Here is a 26994-nt window from a genome sequence, read left to right as displayed (position 1 = left end):
ATTTTTTTATAACCCAACCCTAATTGGTGCTTCTCCAGAACTTTATCCCGGACTTGTTTTGATGGCTCCTTAGTCTTCATGATGCTGTTTGTTTAGATATGCTCTCTAACAAACTCTGGGGCCTTCCAGAAACACTTTAATTGCACTCAGGTGGACTCCATTCAACTAATTATGTGACTTCTGAAGGCAATTGGTTGCACCAGAGCTTATTTAGGGGTGTCACAGCAAAAGGGGTGAATACTTATGCAATCAAGACTTCAGTTTTTTATTTGTAAATAATTTAAAAAATATGTAGATTTTTTTCCCCACTTCAAAATTATGGACTATTTTGTGTAGATCAGTGACAAAAAAATCCTAATTAAATCCATTTTAATTCCAGGTTGTAACACTACAAAATGTGGAAAAGTCCAAGGGGGGTGAATACTTATGCAAGGCACTGTATATAAGGACCAGGTATCTACAGTGATCAATCCAATGGACCTTCATGAACATACAATATATAACCTTGGTAATAAAAGACCAGGTCTAGACAGATTGGACAGCATTCATTTATAAAGAATAAGTCATTCATCCCCTTATCTTATCAATAGCAAATGTAAACACAACTTCAACTGACTGTTCAACACTTTCTGGTTGACTATAGTGATATGATCTGTTTGTCCAAAGCTTGAATACTCCTGTTGTAATGTCTTCAGCTTTGGTTATTTATTTTTTAATGACTTTAAAAAAAAAAAAAAGTTTCCAAAGCTTTAGCTACATTTGTTTGAAGTTATGGAACTCAGAGAAAAGGCACAGATTAAATCAATTTAGAAACATAAATTTATTAATTTTAATTCAAAGCTGTATTTTTTTTATTTTTTGTTTCAAATATAACATTTGGGACCTACCACCCCACTCCCTATCTCCTACTCTTATGTATATTTTACCTATAATTCATACAACCATGTGTTTTGTTTTTTTCAGTATTCATTTAAACTAAATTGGATTTAATACCACATAGAGAATAAATTTAGATCTCCGACACACTGGAGACCCTGTGGTTTATTAAAGTCAGTCATTAATTTCATTACCTTGGTGTACTTAGCATATAAGGTGCTGTATTAATGTTCACTGTATTTATTGTTTAGATACAAAACAGGTTTAAATGGCCTGTATAACTTCCTAAATTCAGCATACAAACACCATTGTAAACCTTGGTCTAAACCAACTGAAAGAAGTTCTAACAATGTCTTACCTCTTATTGGCACTATCAGTCTCATCACTGGCCCCATTTATCTTAGATCACTGATTGTTTATTTCCCTGATTGTGTGTGCCCATTATTAAAAAAACACACACACAAAAAAACCAATGGATTATAAATTGCTGTTGCTTCCTGCTACTCTGACATTTCCTGTGCTGTAGGTTAGATTTACTCATTTTAAAATGTTACAAATTTTATATATGGATGCCTTACAGACAGAGGGATGTTTCTTTAAGCAACCACAAAGCAATAGCAAAACTAAGAACTAAGTAAGTTTCAAGAAACGGCACGCCATTCCTTTCTGTAATTTCTGCCTTGGATTCAAACTTTACCAGATTGTTTGAACAAAAAATGACAGGCTTTGTACACAAATATTTAAAGATTTTAAAAATCAGAAGCTACCTTACCTCTATTCTAAATGCATTTTTTAATTTAAATATTTGGAATATAGTTTGCTCATTTAAAAATATGTAAACTTCTTGACTAATTAATAACTCATACAGCCCCGATTAGGCTGTACAATGAAAAACAACATCTGGCCAATTGCACCTGGAAAAGAAAAGTAAGCAGCCTGAAAGGACACAGTAGGCTGCAAAGGAATTGCAGCACACATATTTTGCAGCCAGGTCTCATGAGCCAAGTACAAAATACATCAGTCTGCAGATACAGTGTAGGGCTCTGAGAGCTATCAGTTTCCATGAGAGTGAAACCCTGGCACTGCCCAGTCCTGAACAACTCCTTTACCAAATATTGTGAATATCACAGCACCAAACACATTAATAGCAGCAGAAATGTAAAAGACAGTTTGCCATTCTTCAATAGTGTTCTGCAAAAACAAAGGACATAAAAGAAAGTTCAGTGCAGCAGGTATAGAGGAAATGTTCATGGAGTACTATAGCTATTCTATGAATGAGGATGGCCAAAAACCCCACAAGCCCCTGAAGTGGTTACAGAATTCTACTTTTGTAGTATATTAAATGTTTTATGATACATTACACAACAACCGAACACTGCTTTCCCATCTATGAAGGTCAGACGTTCCATTATTACTCAATAATGGTACAGCAAATAAAGCATGGCTGAGAAGACAACACTTACGACACCTGTTTTAAAACTGCCTTTTGATGAAACGCTTTACACCGATGCTCAAGCCCTGCTCTCAAAGTTAACTCTTTCAGTGGACTATAATTAATATTTCATACAAGCAAAGGTAAATAAATAAATAAATAAATACACTAGTAGGATAGTGATAAAGGCATGTCTGTGACGTGTTCCTCGGCAATAATGGGAGTCCCTCATTTAAATACGGATTCCATTTTTACCTCATTACACATCACAGCAATACCATTATCAATTATGTATAAAAACAAATAGCTGCACCCAACAAATGATACTTACAGAACGAGTTAGTGTTTTAGCAATAACTGGTCCCACCATTCCAGGAATAGTAGCAGCAGAGTTGGTAATTCCAAGTAAAATTCCAGCATAACTAAGAAAAAAAAAAAAAATTAAACAAATATTTTCTTGTGGTTTTCTTAAATACTAAATACTAACTATAATATGTAACAGTATACCAATATGCTGTGCTGATGAATGTGATTACCCATCACGGCCCACGTGCTGACCTAAGTTTTTTTCTTTTTTTGTTTCACAGCACATGTACAAGAGTTTTTTTGAACCACAAAATGTGCCTGTTGAACAGTATTTAACAAACATCGTGTTTTTAAATTCACACTTCAGTATTCTGAACAATGCATGCCACCAACGAATGATACTCTGGCGATGCACTGAAAAAATAACTATCAAGCAGCCATTCATTCAAGAGCTCCTCCACAGAGTATCATGCACCATGAGCCATTAAAAACAGATTTTTGCTATGTTTTTGATACTTAAGTGTTCTGCAAGTATTACCTCCAGCAACTAGTGCTGGGACGAACACAGGATTTTCATGTTCGGATATTCGCTCATAATTTAAATATTTCTTTGTTTTCAAAAAGTAATAAAAGCCATTATATTGCTCGCTACGCAGGCAGACAGCACAGCAGTAGGGGCAGGAGGGGGCATGGCCCCTGTGTGTGCGCGCCTTTATTTTACAGCAAGTTGTTACAATATGTAACGCATTAAAGTAAAAAAAAAAATATCACGAGTAAAGAATACGTTGTGTAGGCCTTACTTTACCACAGTGAATTAACTACAAAACAAAGGATGCCAAATAGCAGTTCAAGTTAAACGTTGTTTTGTTTATTCCCAAAATAAATAGTACATAAAGCTGACAACCCATTTTATTTATTTATTTAATTCCTTGCCATTTCTCCACAGTAAACAGTGACCACAGACACGTTTTCATAAAGCAATAACATGAGGTTTACTTGTGCATTTCTGAAATTTAACTTTAAACACTTCAGATAAAACAAAACGTGGAAATGGAGTAAAATGAAAGTGAAAAAAACTTACCGTTTTGGTTCTTGTTTATTACATTCGACATAACAAAGTCGCAACAAATATATATATATATATATATATATATATATATATATATATATATATACGCACACACACATACATACACACACAGACGTGCTCAAATTTGTTGGTACCCCTCCACAAAAAACGAAGAATGCACAGTTTTCTCTGAAATAACTTGAAACTGACAAAAGTAATTGGCATCCACCATTGTTTATTCCATATTTAATAGAAATCAGACTTTGCTTTTGATTTTTTATTCAACATAATATTGTAAATAAGAAAACAAAATGAAAATGTCATGGACAAAAATGATGGGACCGCTAACTTAATATTTTGTTGCACAACCTTTAGAGGCAATCACTGCAATCAAACGTTTTCTGTAGCTCTCAGTGAGACTTCTGCACCTGTTAACAGGTAGTTTGGCCAACTCTTCCTGAGCAAACTGCTCCAGCTGTCTCAGGTTTGATGGGTGCCTTCTCCAGACTGCAAGTTTCAGCTCTTCCCATAGATGTTCGATAGGATTCAGATCAGGACTCATAGAAGGCCACTTCAGAACAGTCCAATGTTTTGTTCTTATCCATTCTTGGGTGCTTTTAGCTGTGTGTTTTGGGTCATTATCCTGTTGGAGGACCCATGACCTGCGACTGAGACAGAGCTTTCTGACACTGGGCAGTACGTTTCGCTCCAGAATGCCTTGATAGTCTTGAGATTTCATTGTGCCCTGCACAGATTCAAGGCACCCTGTGCCAGGCGCAGCAAAGCAGCCCCAAAATATAACCGAGCCTCCTCCATGTTTCACTGTAGGTATGGTGTTCTTTTCTTTGAAAGCTTCATTTTTTCGTCTGTGAACAGAGCTGATGTGACTTGCCAAAAAGCTCCAGTTTTGACTCATCTGTCCAAAGGACATTCTCCCAGAAGGATTGTGGCTTGTCAATATGCATTTTAGCAAATTCCAGTCTGGCTTTTTTATGTTTTTCTTTCAAAAGTGGACCCCTCCTGGGTCTTCTTCCATGGAGCCCACTTTCGCTCAAAAAGCGACGGATGGTGCGATCAGAAACTGTCGTACCTTCACCTTGGAGTTTAGCTTGTATCTCTTTGGCAGTTATCCTTGGTTCTTTTTCTACCATTCGCACTATCCTTCTGTTCGCTCTGGGGTTGATTTTCCTCTTGCGGGCGCGCCCAGGGAGGTTGGCTACAGTTCCAAATTATATTTGCAACTGTTGTCACAGGAACATCAAGCTACTTGGAGATGGTCTTGTAGCCTTTACCTTTACCATGCTTGTCTATTATTTTCTTTCTGATCTCCTCAGACAACTCTCTCCTTTGCTTTCTCTGGTCCATGTTCAGTGTGGTGCACACAATGATACCAAACAGCACAGTGACTACTTTTCTCCATTTAAATAGACTGAATGACTGATTACAAGATTGGAGACATGTGTGATACTAATTAAAGAAACTAATTAGTTTGAAATATCACTACAATCCAATTATTTATTATCTTTTCTAAGGGGTACCAACAAATGTGTCCAGGCCATTTTAGAATATCTTTGTAGAATAAGCAATAATTCATCTCTTTTCACAGCTTCTTTGCTTTATTCTATGACATACCAAAGGATTGCTGAAATCTCATTCAATGCCAGTGGAGTACATTAAATACCCAGAATAAAGTCTTAGCAAATCACCTGCTGGAAATCCTTTATAGTCAAGCATCAGTGTGTCATTCTTAGCAGTTGTCCAAAAACAATCAATCACTCTTAAATGTTAACAGTGATACCTCATGGCCATAAAACTACACAGGAGTTGCTTTGCTGTGAAAATCTTTACAAAAAGACATCAGAAAAGATGTTATTAAGATTGTAGATTGTTATTCTTGCATATATAAATAAAAACAAATCTATTTAAATATGTATAGATGCTTATGATAATTCATTGGGCATAACTTGTAAACAGAATAAAGCCAGTGGATGCTATGTCCAAGGTTGGGGTCAATTCTGTTTTTTGCATTCCAATTCCTTTTTAAAATCAATTCCCTTTCCCTTATAACCAATTCCAAGTCTTTCAAAGAAATTCCTCTGAAGAACATGGAATTGCAATTGGAATTGATTAAAAGGGAATTGAATTTGGGAATTGGTTTTAAAAAAAGGGAATTGACCCCAACCTTGACTAGGCAGAAGAGTTACTAGCAATAAATTAACAAAAAGGAATTGAAAGATTCCCCTACACCAGCTTGCAAAACTGAAAAAGTCAAAGTGATTTGCTTACGATGGGGCGATATCCAAGTGATTGATGTTAAAGCCGGACATAGAGAACCCTCCCAGTGCAGAGGAGATGGTCAGAAAAGCTATAGCTAGGATGTAATTACAGCCTGTATAGCCAGCAGCTACCAGAAACACAGCAGGACCAACCATTCCTGTAAAGAAAAAAAAAAAAACAATCAGGATAATAAATACCAAGAAAGACATTACAAATCAAATGCATCAGTCATGCAAAAGGACAGGCGACTTAAACAGAAGTATGTGTGACAGCACTTTATACTGCTGTATAACTTACCTATTGCTGTGCACAACTTACGCACTGCAACTGTGCTGTACAACCAAGTCTCCCTCATGTAATCCGCTATCTGACCACCTAAGAGCATCACCACCCAACAGCCCAAATATGGCAGTGCAGATAAAAAGCCATTCTGAAAAAAAGAAAATAACAAATTGTAACTAAGACAGCATTTACCCACCAGGTTAAAGTAATTATAGCTACCAATCCCTCACCTTTTTATGATGTTTGCAATCATTCTGAATGATTATAGGTTCTTCTGTGCTACTGTACTCTAGATTGTTATCATTGTTCTCCACTTGTTTCCTGGACTGGAGAGATTATGTGACAATGAATCTGTGTTGACTACTTGCTTCATGGTAAATATTGAAGCAGGCCAACAATCTGAATAGTCACAACACCGTATGATTACTCAAGTCAACACGAGAAAACAAGCCAACACGAGAAAAACCACAGGCCTGCGAGCAAGATGGCAGACAGATAGATTGACCAAAAGATACAAGGAAATTATCAATATATAATCATATATAATAATCAATATTACAACAGAACCTGGTACCATTCAGAATAATGCAAAGAAACTGGATGAATACACACACACACACACACAGTGGTTTGCAGAAGTATTCACCCCCTACCAATAATATCACATTTTGTTGAATTACAAATAATCTATGCACAGTTTTTCAAATTAACTTTTTTTTAATTCAAAGCTGTAGTGGTTAAACTGAACACTGTTATATGAGGAGGAGGTTAAATGTCAGCAAAACTTGCAAAGAAAATGTATTAAATGAAATTTACTGGTTGCATAAGTATTGAGCCCCTTAAGTCAGTACTTGGTAGAAGCACCTTTTGCAGCAATTACTACTATGAGTCTTTTTGGATAGGTCTCTACTAGCTTTGCACAGTAGGATGGTGACATTTTTGCCGATTCTTCACGGGAAAATTGTTCCAGTTCTGTTGTTTCTGGGGATTGTCGATGGACTGCAATCTTCAAGTCTCGCCATACATTTTCGATTGGATTCAAGTCAGGACTTTGACTGGGCCACTCAAGAACATGAATTCTCATCTTGTTCAACCACTACAGTGTGGCTTTGGCTTTGTGCTTTGGGTCATTGTCCTGCTGAAATGTGACCTAATCTGGGTAGTGTCTGGGTGGTATGATGCACCTTCCACTTCTTAATGATGGACTTCATTGTGCTGAGATATATATATAAAAGCTTTTTCTTATATATATAATTAAGCTTTTTCTTAACTGACAGGATATGAAGGTTTTACAGAAAACAATAACAGCGGCAAGTACACCTCAATAACAACAAGGAACTAAATGGGAAAGAAAACAACATAACATCCTGTTGGGCTCATGTCAGTGATAACCTAAACCCATATTACCGTGTGGCTTGCAATACCAAGCCTGTACCCAGCTATGAGGCACGGGCCTCGGAAAAAATCATACTAATAATTATTATTTATTTAGGCTCTTTTACACAATGTTTAGTGGTTTTGCCGCAACATAAAATGCATTTCATCTCTCGTGCGCATACTTTAATTCCCAAGTCCCGCTGATATCTATAGCCTTCAAAAATGTTTACTGTCATTGCAGACTACAGCGACACTGTATGGCTCAGTTCATACCCCCATAGCTAGTTAAACGTGTTTGAATCGCTTCAAAACAACCACGGATTGTTGACTTTTGTTTTTACAAGGTGAGGCAAAGTACTGTCATAATGTTGATTAAAGAAGCAGATATCAGCCTAATAAGGAATAATACATTCCGGCAGCCCGCAGTTTAGCAAACCCAGCTTATTATTCCATAGTGAAGCAAAAATGTAAACTTTCTGTGAATTAACCATGCATAAAGCACCATGTAATCAATTTTACAAAAAAAAAAAGGTAACATTCCCACTCGTGGATCATTTTAATTAGCAGTTTTTAAACTATAAATGCCCTGGCTAAATGGCAGTCGGGAGTTCAGTTCAAAGCGACAGACAAGCAAACCAAGTGTGAGAAGGAGAGCGGGCCAGGAGAGGGGAAGAGGGAATGGGCTTGCCCCAGGTTCGGCTGCCAGAGCGGGGCTGAAGCGTCTCATCTCCCAGAGAAAGCCGCAGCTCCTCTCGCAGCAAAAAATTAAATACATTAGGAAAGATAACCATGTAATAGGCCCAATATTTATTTAGTTATAAACAAATGTTGAATAATATGTCTGTGTTATAAAGTGCCAGCGCAGCTTTTCTTCAGTTCAGCTACTGTATCAAATGGGAGGGACAGAAACAGAAGTTAAACTGAGAAGTTGTTTACAGTTTGAACAACACCGGTACTGTATTTACTGTAGACATAATGCATGAATCACTAGTATGTAGGAGCGGTATATCCAAGGCACGTTATAATCGAGAGCCTTATAGCGAGGGAGCACAGTATATCTAAAACTTACTGTAGAAGTCATAAAACACTCTACTTTTAACTCGCTGTATTAAACAACTGATAGTAGGTAATAGTTTCAGATTTTTAAACCCACTGTTCTCTATTTTTAACAAGCCGCAGTAAACATGTGTAATGTTCAACTTATTTGAGAATACCTGTTGTATGCTGAATCCTAGAACGGTGTCCATAAAGGTGGGTAATAAGGTAAGCAAAGTGTAAAAAGTCCAATTGTATGAAAAATGGGCCACCACAATAGCCCAAACTGGAAAAGATTTCAGCATAGACCCCCAGGGAATGTTTTTGTTTGAAGAATTTAGCTGTGGATTAAAAAAATATATAAAGAGATGTTAGAGGGGCAAGGCATGATCCCGGGGATTGCACTGCCTTCTACAGTGGTAGGATAAACATTGGAGGAAGTGGCTAATTATGCCAGATCTACATCTAAACCCTAATCTATATTACACAGAATTTTACTTTCCAGTGAAGTTAATCCAAGTACATTTCCATTCGGTCAATACTGCTCTTCTGCCATATGTTCCTTATTATGACTTTTCTTTTGCAATGGCCAGAAGTTGCCCTGTCCTATCTTTCCAGTGTATCTTCGTTAGTCTCAATGATACCACTTTGAAGACCAGGCAAACTTCTAGCATGCATTCCCACACCAGGTCCACATTACTGCAGGGGTTCCCAAAAGTACCTGTAACCCCAACCCATCCCGACAGATTAGGCACCATGTGAAACCTTGTTCTTTTTACAAAAACAAACTTGCGGCTGTATTCACCTACTTTATGTCATTGCCTTGATTGCTCCTTTTTTTATTTTTTTTATTTCTCAGCCAAAGAGTTATATGGTAACAAAGTAAAATGTTGAAATTATTATTAATGAATGTCTACCTGATCTTTCAAAGACGACACTATGTACTCCTTTTCCTGTACAGATATATTTCTGTGGGTTTCTGGCGTGTCGCTAACTAAAAATGCCCACAGAAAGAACCACCCAACTCCAACTGCACCTAAAGAAGTAAAGCAAACAAAAGTGAATAGCCTGCTGTAGTGCAGGCACAGCCTGCAGAAGAGCAGCCCGATGTCAGTCTCCACTTACCGAAGATGTAGAACACATATGTCCAGTCCATATAAAAGCAAATTAAACCAGATGCCGGGAGAGCAACTACCGTACCCAGTTGTGCACCTGGATTAGAAATGAGGAAAATCAACGAGAATTGAGACCAGCTGAACACAGACCATCATAGTTGAGAAATGTTTGTAAAAAAACAAAACAAAGTGTTTTTTGATTTTTAAATATGACAGGGATGGAAATAAGAATCCTATTGCATAGCAGTTTTGCCCATTCCAGGTTTAATATGTGCTTGATAAGCCCCAGTGTATAGGTAACAAGCTCAGGTGTGTCTTAAGTTTATAGTAAAACCAGGAATGGATCAAACTGCTGTGCAACGGGAGTCTTATTCTCATCCCTGCAGAACAGGTAGCTGTGCTATAACTACAAAAAATATTCTAGGATTAGATTTCATCATTAGCGGTTTTAGTCACTCCAGTAATTAACTCCTATTTTGGAAAAAAACTGAGTTATAGAAGCCATGGTCTCTACATGAAATCCAAGGTCTCTCATTTACATGGAATGTGGATTAAAGACAAGGGTAAACACTTTGAAAACATGGCCCAGCATGTTTAAAGTTTTTGAAGTAGAACTCACCTGCATATGAAATGGAAAGCAGCTTACTGCGTTCCATTGGAGGGGCCCACGCAGACCACATTGTGTGCATGGCAGGAAATGTTACTCCCTAGTTGGTACAACAAAACAAATATATATTAGAATTTTGTATACACTGTTGATAAACATATAGATCTACAGTATTCTTTCTAATGGACTAGCAAACTATTTATTTCTCTATGATGTTTACACAGTAAAACCGTAACAGCAAAACCTTAACAAAAGTAAGCTGGTTCTTCCATTTTATGATTAGTACAACACACCACAGGCGATAAGCCATACATAGCGTGCCGCACCAGTCAGCTGTAAAACTTTACTTTTTACTTTAATAGAGAAAACCTGAATTAACATTTGTAGCCACTTATTCAAGACGCTTGTCTCGTTCACTTGTATTACACCTCTTCTGGGTTTTACATGTTGGTAAAAACAGATTAATGTCTGAAGGAATGTCATTCTTTATTTTAATATTGCAATAGGATCAGGAGTCTACAGTATTGGCAAAATGAGAAACGGGTTTCAATAGAGCTTTATTTGTGTCTTTGTGGGTTTAACTACTTTTAGAGAATGTAAAACAAGGAAGCATGCCTACTCACAGATGCACAGAAGGAGCATGAACTGTACCAAACAGTCATCAGTTACTCCCAGTTTAGTATAAACTTAAAACAACTGATGGACATTACAGCCTTACCATTCCCATTTAAACAAATATAGACAGAAATTTGTAGCATACCTCTCCAATGCCTATTAAAACTCTAATGCCAATGACGTATCCAGGTCCCAGGTCTGCAGCAACTGGTGTAAGCAGTGTCAATGTTGCTGTACCCAGGATCCCGAGACCCAGGAACCACTTTCCTCCAAACTTTCTGGCCAGGTATGCACCAGGAATCTGAGTGAATAGGTATCCATAGAAGAAAGAGCCGAGGATCCAACCTTGAGTGTCCGAATCCCAGTTATACACACTGGCCTGCCATGAAATTACAAAGACTATTTTCAAAAGTTTGATCTACAGCATTACATATTATATAACATGTTATTTTAATGATCAGTGCACCAGTGAATCTAAAACCCATCAACTCTTTTTTTGTTTTGTTTTTTATTATTGCTGAAGAGATATACAGTATTATATAACAACTGAACTCTGGCATTCACTTTCATTGGGATTCCATGTCCTGTTATCCAGCAATAACATAACACTGTGCAGTTTGGGTAAACCAACATCACAAAGGGTCCCATTACAGCACAGCATATGCAGACTGCAGCAGTGTTCCAGTTAGCCATCATGGGACAAGATGTTAGATGAGGATAAACAGCTGTAAAGTGTTATATACACTGTTTTAAAAAAATAAGTTTATAATAGAAAGACAAAAGAAACAAACATATTTCGTCTTTGCAGAATTTGATGGAGCCTACTGTAAATATTACGTGCATTTTGGTAGAAAAATAGTAAAAAATGCAGAGAAACCTTGACAGGTTATACACAAGTGCTTTAAAAACCTTGGGGTTCAGCGGCTACAAAACTGAAAGAATGTCAACAAAAATCTGAATTCCACAAAGCAGCAGTCATAGCTAGCAATGATTTCATATCTGATGCAACAAACTAAAACGCCTGTACATCAGGAGTTGAATTCAGCTTATAGAGAAAGAGTGGAAAAAACAGGCAGAAACTATTTTTATATTTGAATAACTCCAAGTATTGCTTATTATAGCTGTACTCGAAGTGTGTTACTTAAATTTCCTAGCAACTGTGTTCCAAACTGCACCGAAAGGACCGTTTCCTTAAATGATGTTATAAATTTGTTGAGGTGAGGTCGGGTCACAGGGAACCTTTTGTGTATCGTGAAGAATTTAGTGAACTAGTCAAGCTAGAAGGCTAAATCTTCCCCCTGTTAATCACTGAATGATTGTGTTCACTGTTAAATAAAAACAAAATCCTTCAAGTTATATTCTTTTTTGTGTGTGTTTTGTGCAACTGGGAGGGGGCAAGTAGATTTTTAAGAAGGACAAGTAGGTTTTTCTAGCATTTTGTCCCTTGGACAACAAGTTTTCCTGTAATATATCAAATGTATAAAATGACCTCTTGAATCTGTGATTTTTTACAGGAAGACTATTAAATCTTCATACTTTTGATGTGACCTGTAGCTAACATCTAAATTGGAGTTTTTCTTCCTGGTTGCCATGCAATGCAAAAAAAGTGAAGAAATCTCTTACAGTCGTGTTGTGCTGCACACCAGGGGAAGATGAATGTGGGCACATGGAGGAACTTGAATTGCTGCTCACTTTGGTCTTCACCATCTCCACCAGGGCAACACTCAGGTTTACACGCAAGGCGTACACCACAAAGAATCCAAAAAAGGACAGTACGGCCAGACCATAGCGAGCTGAGCAGCATGCTGGTGCTGAAAAGACAGAACTGAAATCATCTACTGCAAGGAATTAAGAACAGCAGTACAGCAACTTGGTTCTCAAAATTCTCTAGAAATAAAACTTATTATAAGGTGTGTCTTTTTATGCCCCAAACTGTGTTTTTGTTACACCAATAAAATTCCCCTGGAAATACCTATAGTACAAGGCCACATTGATTCACATTTTGTATATATATATATATATATATATATACACACACACACACATACACATACACAGTACTGCACAAAAGTTTTAGGCAGGTGTGAAAAAATGCTGTAAAGTAAGAATGCTTTCAAAAATAGACATGTTAATAGATTATATTTATCAATTAACTAAATGCAAAGTGAGTGAACAGAAGAAAAATCTAAATCAAATCCATATTTGGTGTGACCACCCTTTGCCTTCAAAACAGCATCAATTCTTCTAGGTACACTTGCACAAAGTCAGGGATTTTGTAGGCATATAGTCAGGTGTATGATTAAACAATTATACCAAACAGGTGCTAATGATCATCAATTCAATATGTAGGTTGAAACACAATCATTAACTGAAACAGAAACAGCTGTGTAGGAGGAATAAAACTGGGTGAGGAACAGCCAAACTCAGCTAACAAGGTGAGGTTGCTGAAGACAGTTTACTGTCAAAAGTCATACACCATGGCAAGACTGAACACAGCAACAAGACACAAGGTAGTTATACTGCATCAGCAAGGTCTCTCCCAGGCAGAAATTTCAAGGCAGACAGGGGTTTCTAGATGAGCTGACGCAGTGGTCGGCCAAGGAAACTTACTACAGCAGATGAAAGACACATCATGCTTACTTCCCTTCGCAATCGGAAGATGTCCAGCAGTGCCATCAGCTCAGAATTGGCAGAAAACAGTGGGACCCTGGTACACCCATCTACTGTCCGGAGAAGTCTGGTCAGAAGTGGCCTTCATGGAAGACCACTTCTGAGGCCAAGCGACTCAACTATGCACGAAAACACTGGAACTGGGGTGCAGAAAAATGGCAGCAGGTGCTCTGGACTGATGAGTCAAAATTTGAAATATTTGGCTGTAGCAGAAGGCAGTTTGTTCGCCGAAGGGCTGGAGAGCGGTACACGAATGAGTGTCTGCAGGCAACAGTGAAGCATGGTGGAGGTTCCTTGCAAGTTTGGGGCTGCATTTCTGCAAATGGAGTTGGGGATTTGGTCAGAATTAATTGTCTCCTCAATGCTGAGAAGTACAGGCAGATACTTATCCATCATGCAATACCATCAGGGAGGCAACTGACTGGCCCCAAATTTATTCTGCAGCATGACAACGACCCCAAACATACAGCGAAAGTCATTAAGAACTATCTTCAGCGTAAAGAAGAACAAGGAGTCCTGGAAGTGATGGTATGGCCCCCACAGAGCCCTGATCTCAACATCATTGAGTCTGTCTGGGATTACATGAAGAGAGAAGCAACTGAGGCTGCCTAAATCCACAGAAGAACTGTGGTTAGTTCTCCAAGATGTTTGGGCCAACCTACCTGCCGAGTTCCTTCAAAAACTGTGTGCAAGTGTACCTAGAAGAATTGATGCTGTTTTGAAGGCAAAGGGTGGTCACACCAAATATTGATTTGATGTAGATTTTTCTTCTGTTCACCACTTTGCATTTTGTTAATTGATAAATATAAACTATTAACATGTCTATTTTTGAAAGCATTCTTACTTTACAGCATTTTTTCACACCTGCCTAAAACATTTGCACAGTACTGTGTGTGTATATATATATATATATATATATATATATATATATATATATATATACATATATATATATACATATATATATACATATATATATATACATATATATATACATATATATATACATATATATATATATATATATATATATATATATATATATATATATATATATATATATATATATATATATATATATATATATATAATATTTTAAATCATATGGGATACTAAATTAAAAAATAAACTACTCTTCCTGGGCTGTTCCAGTGACTGACACAGACATGGTGTAGAACCCCATTATTTAAGGCGGATGTTTTTCTAAGTTTTATAATTGAAGCTGACACATGTACAATTGCAATCATTGTCTGTTACAGTACTTATCTCAATCAGAATGCTTTGACATCACTGCATCAGTGTTATTAGCTTTTTATATATATATAAAAGGACAGAACAATGGTTTCCTTCATGCAGCTTAACAAAGCAGGTCAAACAACACACTTTTCAATCTAGGAACATCTTAGTCACTTCCATGGAAATGTCACAGCCACATCATTATCTATGATGGTCATGCTCCCAGATCTGATAATAATCTTGGGCACACTATGACAAGCACCGGTCAGGGGCTGAGCTGTTTAAAGGCATAATATCATGTTTTGGCAAAATACTTTGATACTTTAGACAGGTTGGTTTTGAATTTAAAAAAAGGCTTTTATGCAGTTTCACCTGCTTTAAAACAAAGTTTATTGGAAACTTCTTGGTGTGAACACTTTGTGAACGAATGTATACTACTGTCTAGGAAGGCTTGTATTACTTGAGCTTTATAGACTTTTACTGTAAAAAGGCCGTTCAAATGCATTCCTGCTGTAGTGACATGGTTAGAAACTCCAGTCCTGTATTTCAGAACTCCTTTTGTTCAGGCATATTACACAAAAACTTACGCCTATTTAGTAATCTGTAGTAGCAGATATTTGGACAGCTAGTATAAGGGAGGAACAATTTATTTAAAAAGGGGTTCATTGCTCAAACTTGTGCATCTGGTAACGGATATTTAAATAATGTACGAAACTGAAGCGATAGTAGTTCTGAAACTCAGGACAGGGTGATTTTTCCAAATTTTGGAGTCTTCAAAAGAAAGAGACGGGGGGAAAAACTAGACCAAAAACACGATTTCCTGGACTTCAAAAAAGAAATCTATGTAATATGCATTTTGATTTAGAATTGTATTTTAGATTTGGGTCTGAAAAATAATTGTAATATGCACCTAGAAAAACTGCAAACAGTTCCGTGCAATAATTTAAGCAGTCCTGAAATTTGAAAAATGACTCGGAATATAAATTAATATGCTCTCACCTTTATTAACTTTAAGAAACGACCTCCTGTGCAACAATGGGTGTTCATTGTCGTCAGTTTCACTGTCCGATCCAGAATACATACTGATTGTTGTTGACTGCAACTCAATTTCAGCTGAACCACAGGACGAGGAAACAAATTTGATCTGACTGGTGGAAGACCCTAGTAGTACCAGGAAGTGAAAACAGACACGCTGCACTTCACAAATTCACCAGTCACGAGCACGCAACGCAACGTTTGTGAGTGGATTTGAAATAAAGCAGGGCACGCACTTTAAAGATTTGAAAATTGAGAGAACCGTATTAGGATATTATAGACATAAAGACTTGTAATATCGACTAGTGAACTCATGGGATTGGTTTAAACACGTATCCAGGCTCGGATTCTTACTAAAAAGCGTGTTTTTTAAATACTTTACTTTTTATTTTAACCAGCCCTGTCTTGCTAACGTAAAGACCATGTATATTTATAGTAGTTAGTTTTGATAACTGAGTGGTCAAAAAGTATTTGTTACACTTAATTATTTTGCGCTCAAATTTCAGTTACCGTTTACAAATGTTTGGTGTTCATGAAAAGAGAATGACAGTGGAATGGGATCATCTAAAGCTGCTCATAGTTCTGCAGGTACCGGGAGATGACCTCTATCTCGACTGGTGCCACCCGCCCGTTCAATCTTGGACCTGCCAATTTGTGATTTAATTGAATGAATGTCTCATTGACACAGACACCCAAACTAATTTACTTGTTATCAAATGTAAACTCAGGACGCCACATGTGAAATGCATAAGAAACCAATTAATTAATCTGTTGCACCATCAATTCTCCCAATTGTTCAAAAAGTAGACAGACTATTATTATTATTATTATTATTTATTTCTTAGCAGACGCCCTTGTCCAGGGCGACTTACAATCGTAAGCAAATACATTTCAACTATTGCCATAAACTCCAACCAAATCCATGCTGGGACATTGGTGGAAGGAATAGGTGATCCCCACTTTCTAACAACCCGCATGGCGTGTAAATTAGAATAACACTTTAACAAAGCTTAGCAGTAGTAAAAAGCAACAATTAAGTAGACATTATGTGCATTTTAGCAAGTAAAAATACTTCATTTGCCATACACAATTTGATCACATGACATTCGTAACAGTCACGTTTGTTGGGTTGCTGAACAAAGTACACGGAAACATGCATTTAAAAAAACTCACCTTCTTTTTTAGATTTTGGAATAATACAGTGTTTTTCACAGACGGAACTGCCACTGTCTTCACATAATTCAGTCCTATTCTTTTTCATGTTTTTCTTGGTGGATCTCATCCATAAAAAAACTTATATTATCTGCTATATTATTTGCATTAGGCTTATTATAACCAGTATGACACCACTCCCTTTAAAGAAGCGTGGAGGCGTGGAGCAACCTCCACACCTCACCCTCTCTTAACTGGAGTCCCCCAAGGGTCAGTCTTTGCTTACGATTGTAAGTCGCCCTGGAAAAGGGCGTCTGCTAAGAAATAAATAATAATAATAATAATAATAATAATAATAATAATATTTATAATAATAATAATAATAATAATAATAATAATAATAATAATAATAATAAGTTAAATGCCCTGTGAGAATCCTTTGCAGTATTAAATATGGGAAAGTTATTCTGGTACAGTGACATCAAAACCAAAATCAATTTCTACATCAGTTTTATTTTTCTATGTGTATTTGTGTAAGTTTTTTTTAAATTATTTTTTTAAACCATTACAATTTTTTCACACACCACCCTCAAAAGTTCACAAGACTTCACTGGATATATAATTGGCCATTAGGGGGCAATCTGATCCTACTACTGTGCAGTAAAACATAGCCATTGTTTGACTGTGTCTGAGTCTAGTGCACATATGCGTAATTTACACGGGGGTAAATTGAGGTTTCTAATTAATTAATAAATAAACAGTTGTCATAACGAACATTATCGTAGTCATCATAGCAAAGCTGAGTTCTTACCTGTAAACAGGAACACTTTCAAAGTTTGAAACTCATTGTCTGGACCTTGGCGTTATTTACATTATAGTCGATACACTGCGGTCTGTTTCAAGCATATTTTAAGTGGATGGAAGCTGAAAATACTTTTTAAGAACACCCTTTTCTTATACCAATACAGTAGGAGCACCATTTAAATAACCCACGTGTATTTATCTTTGGTATTTCAATTGTGGGGAAACCTCAAAGTTACTAGAAATATATCTCAAGGTCAATTCTCATCCCTCTCATTAAATCTGCATTATGCCACACTCGCTCTACTGCTTGCAGCGTTGAGCAGGGACCGGTTGTACTAAAGGGCCGGTGTAGGGCAAAAAAAGTCTTAACTTAAGTCTAAAGGCAGACTTTTTTTAAGTCCAGCGAAATTGGTCTAACGTAAGACCTTGAGATAAGTCTGTTGCACAAAGCAAAACTTAGTTAAGCTACTGTTGCTAAGCAACGAAGACCGATCTTATTTTTTCGAGTCTGTTTGAAAAAAAAAAAAAGACTGGCGACGTCAAAGTGAAGAAAATAAATTGGGGAGGTTAGGGGTGTAAGTAGAAAATACGGACAAAAATAAAGCCTGGCAAGAACTTACTGGACGGGTAAATGCCATCAACCTAGTCGTAAATCGCACTGTAAATGACATTTAAAAAAAAAAAAAAAAAAAAGCTGGCTGAGGCCAAAAAAGAATATTCAAAAAAGAAACCAAAAACGGGTGGCGGTCCTTTTGAAAAACCCAGTTAACATCTTTAATAATTGGTATTTATGGGGAAACATGTCCAATTTTCAATGGAATTGAAGGGTGCAGAGACGGGGATGCCACGGTGACGGTAGTCTAACAATAAAATAAGTTAGTAAATGTCTATTTTCAAATACCGTTTTCATTAAATATCCAATCGGTAGTATTCCTATATTCAAAATCACACTCTGTTCTAGTGGAGGTCTTGTGAAAAAAAAAAAAAAAAATCTGGTAATATTTCAATTTCAAGACAGTATAAATCTTGTTTAGGTAAACATACAATAAATATATACTTCAACAACTTAAACGTTGTTTTTTTTGTTTGTTTGTTTGTTTTTTTATATATAGAACCGTGATTAGGGATTGTGTCTGTGCTTAAATACTCTTTCCCTACAAAATGCACTTTCATTTAAAAATTCAGCAAAAGCTATCAGTTGTGCTGCCATGTTGGCTTTTATAGCAACAGGTACTTTTTTTTTTTTTTAACCCATTTAAGCCTGGTGTAACTCCCCTGGCCTGCACGTGAACATGTCCTGTCTCTATTAGTCTTGTAGTGCATGGTCTATCTACCCTGTGATTGGTCAGAATATAGGAGGCACTTTTATACACAGACCCAGCAGGCAAAATACATTGAAATTACGTTGATTAGACGTCAGATTTTGACGTTGAAAATTGGCTGGATTTCAAATAGAATCGAAGTTGAATTGTCAACGTTGATTCCATTTGCAAATCCAACCAATATCCAACGTTGATTCAACCTAGAATCTCACTCTTTGAAATTACAATTACAGCGCTAAAACCTAACCCTAACCCTGAACCTAACCGTTAAGAATCATTTGGGCTGGTGATTGCAAACTACTGATGTGCACCAGCAATGTACATCTTAATCTGAAGAGTTTATTAACTGCATTGATTCAGGGCTTACATTAAACACAGGAAAATCACACAATGTTTACAGACAGTTTCAATGTTTTCTTTACCATTTAAATGGGAAGCATAATGGAAAGGAACAAAGGCTGATGAAACAATAAGAGCTTGTGCCATTTAACTGGAACGATGTGTACACTACCCCGCAGAAGGTCCGTGCCTACGTGTTCCAGTAGTGTGTTATTATGCGTTCCGTGACACTTACCTAAAGTTATAGCATTTTTAACAAAAGTATGTTAGAACCAGTTTTAATTGGTTTGATTATGGTTTGTGCATAGGCTCAAAACAGCTTATTAAGCAGAAACAAAGGTTTCATCATCCCCTGAGGTCACAGCTGCACTCTGTTATGAAAAGCTAGTTACTTCTTACATGGGTGTATTTTGGGCCACGTACCAAGGAACAGAGCTACAAAGTCAGGGCAATACATAGGCAAAGTTGTTTACCCCCAACCCCCCCCCCCCCCCCCCCCCCCCCCCTCCCCTCTGGAACCAAAGTTATGCCACTGCTAGTGCTCCTTGGGTGTTTTAGATAAACAGAACACTGTATTAATACATTTAATACGTTTCAACTGGCATGTCATTGTACTGCATAAAACTGAAGAAACCCTGGAGAAAGTTGTAATTTGGTGGTGTCACGAGTTCAGACACTCAGTATGGATGGGGTTAAAGTCCTGTCAGGAAGGGCAGAGAATCACAGCGGAACACAGTGTAGAGTAGTGGTTATGCTCTGGACTTAACCGGAGGGTCGTGGGTTCAATCCCAGGTGGGGGATGCTGCTGCTGCACTCTTGAGCAAGGTACTTTACCTAGATTGCTCCAGTAAAAACTCAACTGTATAAATGGGTAATTTTATGTAAAAAATGATGTGGTATCTTGTAACAATTGTAAGTCGCCCAGGATAAAGGCGTCTGCTAAGAAATAAATAATAAAATAATAATGAAGAAATCCCTTTGAAAGCTGGAGCAGTCTGGGTCTAGAAACAATACTTCAGTCAAAGGGGCAAACTGCAATCCGTTGCTGTCACGTTGTAATGCAATCGACTTTGTGTTTTCCTTTGAAATTTGAATAGATTTCAACAAATGACAACCACTTCCCTGGTGATATTCAAAAATATCAGTGCTTAAGCAAATGGTATATACTATAGTAACTAACCGGTTTCTCTGCTTTTACTGCTGGCAAAAAGAGAGACCAACACGTCATCATTTGATTCCGTTTACACTGTGCCTCCGCCCTGTTACATCTGCAGTGGAAAAACTTAAAAAATAACACTATCAACGTGGCTGAAAAGTAAATGTTTCTTACAAATATAATTAAAAATGCCACAACCGCATAAAAAGCTAAACTTGACAAGTGATTATAGTAAGCTAGGTGAACTGGTCTGACTGCAGAAAGCAACGACCAGTTTAAAAATAGATTTGGAATGTGATGGATGTGAAGTATCAAGTTAAACACACACAAACAAACTACCGATAATTTGAAACAAACTAATAATAATAATGACAGCGTTTTAACTATTAGTGATAAACTGCAGTTCTGTTGAGTTTATGGGGAAACTGGGACTGCAGGCGGCGGGTGGTTGAGATAGGGGGGGGTAGATAATAGCGACCCCCTCACTTCTAAAAATATCAATACATCACTGGTAGTTGTAAAATAATGGAACAATATTTTATATTTTATTTCCACTGGATTTTAAAGATCTTGGAAGTCAGTTTGCAGTGTATTCATATTCAAATACAAGAAATATCGTGAATTAGATGCCAAAGAATACAATTTTACTATCACTACATTTCGTGCCAGTGTAAAATGATTTAATATACAGTATTGTGTTTCTAAAGCATTGAAGTAAAATGTTCTACTATGTTGTTCTATGCTCTGTGTGAAAGCTGCCTTAGACAGGTATTTTATAAACCAGTTTACAGGAAGTAAAAAATTGACTGAATTTCCATTATGGAAAAAAAACACCATAGTATTGGACCCATGCCATGGTGGCCAACGCCTTTGAAACACTTTGTTGATGGCTGAGATGGCTTTCTCGGGCTGCATTAACTAAACTAAACTTGAATCCTGATATATAGTGTAGCGATCCTGGGCTGGGCTGGGCTGGGCTGGGGGGGGTGGGGGGGGTGAGGGGGGTGAGGGGGGGGAAGGAAGCAGGATAGTGTAAATGGTGTGCTTCTGCATGCGTGCAGGGGTTGTATGTTTTTATGGTATCTGGTTTATACTCTGCACATTTTCTGGAATGTTTCAGTATCAGGAATATTCTTGACCACGATTAAAGCTAGGGGGGAACCTCATGGTCCCCAACCACGTATCTTATAACTGCTGTACAAAGGGGTCCACAGTATGTCCTATTACCTTTTCTTACCAGCAGGGGCCAGCATTGTCCATAACGGGAGTGCATCACCCAACAGTACACAACATGTTGCACAAGCTCACAGCTGAAATGTTTAGTCTCATTGGTTTTGGTGCAAGAAAAGATGGCAATAAGAATTACAGTAAAAGTCATAAAAGTGTGGTGTATCATTTTGTCAGTATTCATTCATAAACAATGCATGGAAATTGAAATGGTCAGTTTCTTTCCTATAATTTAATTTAGCTGGAATAACACAACGTTGTTTTCACTCAAAATCTCTTCTTAAGCCATTGCCTTCTCGGTTTAATTACAATGCACCTTTTGAGTGTAACGAAGAACAGATTTAAAATGGTGACAAAAGACCTAAAATCTCCTGAACCAGAAAGACCAGAGTACACCAGTTCTGGTCGTGACTGGCATTTCCCTCAGTAGCCTGGGACCCAAAGGTAAAGTAGGTGGCATGCCATACAGTAACTGTATGAGTGGAATGGTAGGAAAAGATTACTGGGTGAAAACAGCAGCAGCAAGAATGCATGTCGCAGGCTTCAGGGAAAGAGGCACGGACGCTTTTTAACCTTAGCTACTGTACTGTGAACTTGAATTCTCACCAGATTCTGTGATGAAGTTAATCTTTGTAAGTTAATGTGTTGTGTGTAGGGTGTCTCTTATTGTTAGAAGTAGGGTTGTGTTTATTTTCACGGCCTTTCACAGTCTAAAAATAAGGATTTCAACATATTTCACGACTAAACATAATATTTATTAAAGCAGAAAAAAATATTGTCGTCGTATTCCAAATTATACAACAAATTTTCCCATGTAAATGCTTACCTGAAAAACAGTAAATGATAAATTGTAGAACATTTTTTATGTCCACATTTAAAAACATTCTATTTTCACCATCAGTGAATTATCAAACAAAATAAAAACCTCAATAAATGCAAAAATAACACCAGACACGTGAATTTTTCCTTTTTGTACTGGACCGAGCGATCTTTAGCAGAAATATTTTTGATCTCTGATGCAGCTGGTGTCTTTATCATTAAAGACATTTTAAAGAAATTATGCAGCACCATGCAGTGTAACAGGTAGTGTAACAGGTAGTGCGTCAATAAAGGAAATGTTTTGTGGAGGAAATAACAATTTATCCAAGAGAAAAAGGATCCACTACGATGGATTATTAACTTCCAGGCGTCACGCAAACAATTCTTTATACTTTTGTAAGCACAGGATCTGATTTTAATCTTCACAGGGAACTACATATTACACAGCAACGGGTATGTTTCACGGAAATCACAAAATCCGTGAAAAAAATACTGCCTTGGTTATAAGAGATATCATCTCATGGAGTTCCGGCTGCTCAAACTGCTCAAAATGATTTATGTTATAATAAGAGACACACTACATATGACAAATTAATTTACTATAAACCACTGAACAAATATTGTACTCAGAAACTATACGATTTTTGTCATGTTCTATGCATGAGATGACAATGACAGCACTGGTTTAGAATGTACTGCTTTTTTTTTTAACCCACAAAAAACAACTTCACACATTTGTTATACAACAATTTATTACATTATGTGCAAAATTCAAATCTTTGAAGTTTACCACAATACACATAAAACTAAGGAGGGTTTTCAGGCAAGCTTCTCAGGATAGAAATGCCCAATTTGTTACAATTGTACACAGCGAGTCAAATAGAACAACTCAGGCCATTGTAATACTCAGATGCTTCCACATGTATTAAAACCCACGCATTTCTGACATAAGAAAGAAACAGACCCTGATTCAAAATGATCCGGGACTTCTCAATGAAACTATATTTTAGTACAAATACTAAAAACAACCCATGTTTTTAATGTGTATAAAGAACAAATTACAAATGATCTGTGAAAAATCCTGCACAGATAATAATTTATAAATATATATATATATATATATATATATATATATATATATATATATATATATATATATATATTCATCTTTTAAAAACAAAACACTTAATTTAATACTAACTTCTATCATACGCAATGTGCTAAAACTAGGCATATTACATTCCCATTAAACATCTAATAGGTTGTCCTATATGTTTTAATTGTAAATGCAATTACACACTTAGTGTTTTTAATCATGGTTTCAGCTGATCCATTTTCCTCAGTCTGTTTCTTACCTTACCTGTCTGCTTTACCATATCCGAGCCAGATTCAAATAACAGTTTAGCACATTTTGTTGTGAATAAAGAAAACACTGTACTTTTTATAATGTACCTCAAGTCATGTAATCTTGGTGGAGCACTATTGTTTTTATTGGAATGTTATTTAGAGAAAACATGAACATGTGTTCATATGTGACAATCTCTTAATTTTTTATACCAGTGTCAGTCTACTCCACTAAACGAATTGAGTGGTATTAATACCACATTCTTGGTGATTGCCTTGATCGCCATGGTACCTCACCTGAGAACTTTAAAACTGTTTACAAGTGGGAAAAATACAGTTGTCTGTTAAATGTTGTGTTCCATAGTCATTATTTCTCATTACTAAGCAGCAGGAAATACATCTGTCATTGCTTTGCCCTCTTTCTGATGCCACAAAGCACTGCTTACACTCAGTTGTCAGAATGTCACGTTGGAATGTTTTAAGCTTTATGTTTTTCTTTTGTTTATTGGGAGTATTCTTTGCTCAAGTAAATGCAGGAAGCGATGAATGACTAATTCAGAGCAGGCTAGACAAATGACTCAGGTGATACAGATTTGTGATGTAACGAAACAGGAATATAAATGTGTGTGTTGTTTTTGTCACTACCTTTGTGTGATGTTTACAGTCAGTCAGTCATTCCGTGTCATTTTTGCAGGTGTTTTTCTATCACTATGCTTTAATTTTTTTGGCTTTAGTTTTTCTTAATTTAACCCGTGTTTGCCTTAAAAACATGTGGCACCAGCTTTCTCAAAGTCTTTACACCATAATGCAATACTAGTTACAAAACTAGTAACAACCCAGTCACACTTCTTATTTATTAAATCAAACTTCTGGGTTTACATTTTACAGTAATATTTACTGCAGTTATTAAACAAACATCAGAATGAAAGCGAGTGCTTTTGGGGTAGTTTTGTTTGGAAGGTCAAGGAAAGCAGTGGAGTAAACATGAAGGGTACAATTACAACACTCAGACGTGTAAATTCCCTGCTTAGGAAAATGGAAAGGTTCAGAGGTTAATCAGTCTGAGAGGCCAGTGTCTTACACAAGAGGCTATATAGGTTCTGCACAGCAAAGATACAGTTCCTTCAAGAACCCTGTACCTGGAAAACCTCAGTCCCAATGCATTGAGGTGTACAATATTACATGTGTATGTTCTAAGACCAGCAAGAGATTTCTGCTTAACCCTATAAAGACCAGGCTTCAGTTTTCTTAAGTCTACACTCATGGTATAAGTACAGTACGTGATTACTAGTTATGAGTTGTGTATGCTTTAGACTGGGGGTAAGCTTTACACGCTCTGCAGGGTGGACTTGCTTATGCTATTTTTGTTACAATATTAGATTTTTCAAAATACTGTTTGTGAGGGACAAATAATAAAAACTGTGAATTGTGATCTATAGCAAACATTAATCTGCAGTTTGTGCCTGGTCTTTAAGGGGTTACAGATGTGAGAAATGTTACAAGTTACATGCAAATTATTATTCAATATTTAAAAACAACTTTTAACATTAAAAGTCCATAACCAAGACAGTTTACCAGCAACTGCAATCATTTGTAACAACTTTACAATAATAAAAAAGTTGGCATTTATAAAAAAAAAATGATGTCATCACGTTTACAGTCTTGAAGGATGGAACCCATCCAGAAATGCAAATGGCCTGACGCACTGCATCAGAATTCCTTCCACTTGTGGAAAATGTGGGCTACAAACAAATAGGATATATCAAATAGTAGCAGTATAAGGCATAATGTTTCAGGAGCTTGAACAGTGCTATTATTGTTCTTCTCTTAAAATACACAATCCTGTCTCCCCTGCATCAGAACAGTACAACTAAACCCCAACGTCGAGGGTTCTTGTTCTAGAATCAGAAAAGAAAGCAATGTTTTGGTGTCCTGATACAGAACGCTTCATTAAATCCAATGTCTGTATCCTGCCAGCAAGTCACACACACATTTAGGCAAGAAGCAAAATGAAGGCACTGGTTCAATCCACCACTTAACACCTTCTACAGCCATGCCCCTAGGTGTACAGCTTGTGATCCTGACATTTGTAGCAGCCCAGGCTTTCTCATCCGACAACCAGAATGATCCATTTTACAGAAACGCTCTCCGGGTGCCACTAAGTGCAAACAATCAGTTCTTAAATGAAAAATAATTTTTAAAAAAAACAGCCCAAAGATATTCTCTGGCTTGCCAATACACCATGCCAATTCCCCTGCCTGCGGAAAATTGAGAATTATTTTGTATTACTAAACAAAAGACGTAACTTGTGCAATGCTGGCTGTGCTTGAAAAGTTTGGTTCCTTGTTAGAGGAAAGTGTTTTCGTTCTCTTCACCAGGGGGGATGAATATTTGAAGGTTTGTGGGACGTTTGTAGACAAAATGGAAGGGAAGTGGTAGGGGTCTGCTGTGTATCTCGGCTTTGATTTTCTGAGGGTATGTGTCCGGAGCTAGCTGCTGGCTGGTCTCCTCCATGACGAGGAACAGGGCGTAGGTACTGGGTTCCTGAACTTTGAACTTTTCGGCACACAACTCGCACAGCTCCTCGGTGGTCACATACGGTTTCACCACCAGGGTCTTGGCTGTACAGCCATTGTTTACTTCTTGGTAGGCCACCCGCAAGTAGTTCTGTGGACAGCGAAAAGAAAATGTGTGTAAGCAGAGCAGAACAGTCAACATCATTCTACTGCACACTGCATTATCTTTCTCCCGATGATTACAGGAGTGATCTCAGAACCCAAAAATGCAGATTCATCCAGCCATATAAAACAATACAGCCTCTTAAGAAAAAAAGGAAAACACATTTCAGCTGAAAAACAAAAATTAGATAAGAATAAATGTATCCTTAAGGCTTCGCATA

At 37.0% G+C, this 26994-nt stretch overlaps 2 protein-coding genes across 7 annotated transcripts in view; both read right to left on the bottom strand.

Annotated features, from left to right (window-relative positions):
* Positions 1 to 801: 801 nt before the first annotated feature.
* slc17a5 (solute carrier family 17 member 5) lies at positions 802 to 17350 on the bottom strand. Of its 4 annotated transcripts, none has more exons than XM_059024951.1 (12): positions 17106 to 17350; positions 12615 to 12802; positions 11137 to 11370; positions 10389 to 10476; positions 9780 to 9866; positions 9572 to 9690; positions 8834 to 8995; positions 6473 to 6568; positions 6258 to 6390; positions 5970 to 6117; positions 2640 to 2730; positions 802 to 2067 (listed from the first exon to the last, which is right to left on the bottom strand). In XM_059024951.1, the coding sequence occupies exons 1-12, from the start codon at positions 17212 to 17214 to the stop codon at positions 1930 to 1932; spliced, it is 1593 nt and encodes a 530-aa protein (XP_058880934.1). In that variant the 5' UTR covers positions 17215 to 17350; the 3' UTR covers positions 802 to 1929. The 4 variants fall into 4 exon arrangements, with proteins under 4 accessions (XP_058880934.1, XP_058880935.1, XP_058880936.1 ...); XM_059024952.1 differs by lacking the exon at positions 17106 to 17350 and adding an exon at positions 15897 to 16334; XM_059024953.1 differs by lacking the exon at positions 6473 to 6568 and having other exon boundaries at positions 17106 to 17348.
* Positions 17351 to 23485: 6135 nt separating this feature from the next.
* The window catches only part of LOC117411415 (ras and Rab interactor 2), a 61678-nt gene continuing 58169 nt past the window's right edge, over positions 23486 to 26994 (bottom strand). For all 3 annotated transcript variants that reach the window (XM_059024950.1, XM_034018919.3, XM_034018920.3), the window contains exon 12: positions 23486 to 26762. In XM_059024950.1, coding sequence (XP_058880933.1) covers positions 26442 to 26762 — 321 coding nt within the window. In that variant the 3' untranslated portion in view covers positions 23486 to 26441. The remainder of the gene's footprint in view (positions 26763 to 26994) is intronic.

The sequence above is a fragment of the Acipenser ruthenus genome, chromosome 6, assembly GCF_902713425.1.
Source record: "Acipenser ruthenus chromosome 6, fAciRut3.2 maternal haplotype, whole genome shotgun sequence".
Classification (NCBI taxonomy): domain Eukaryota; kingdom Metazoa; phylum Chordata; class Actinopteri; order Acipenseriformes; family Acipenseridae; genus Acipenser; species Acipenser ruthenus.
The sequence above is the reverse complement of the archived record's forward strand: the minus strand, read 5'-3'. Positions and strand labels throughout refer to the sequence as shown.

Coding starts and splice junctions, on each gene's coding strand:
- slc17a5 (XM_059024951.1), bottom strand. CDS start 17,214: ATGAGATCCACCAAGAAAAACATGAAAAAGAATAGGACTGAATTATGT. Junction 10,477..11,136: donor TTTTAATAGGCATTGGAGAG/GTATGCTACAAA, acceptor TGTACCAACTAG/GGAGTAACATTTCCTGCCAT. Junction 6,118..6,257: donor TAAGTTGTGCACAGCAATAG/GTAAGTTATACA, acceptor TTTTCTTTACAG/GAATGGTTGGTCCTGCTGTG.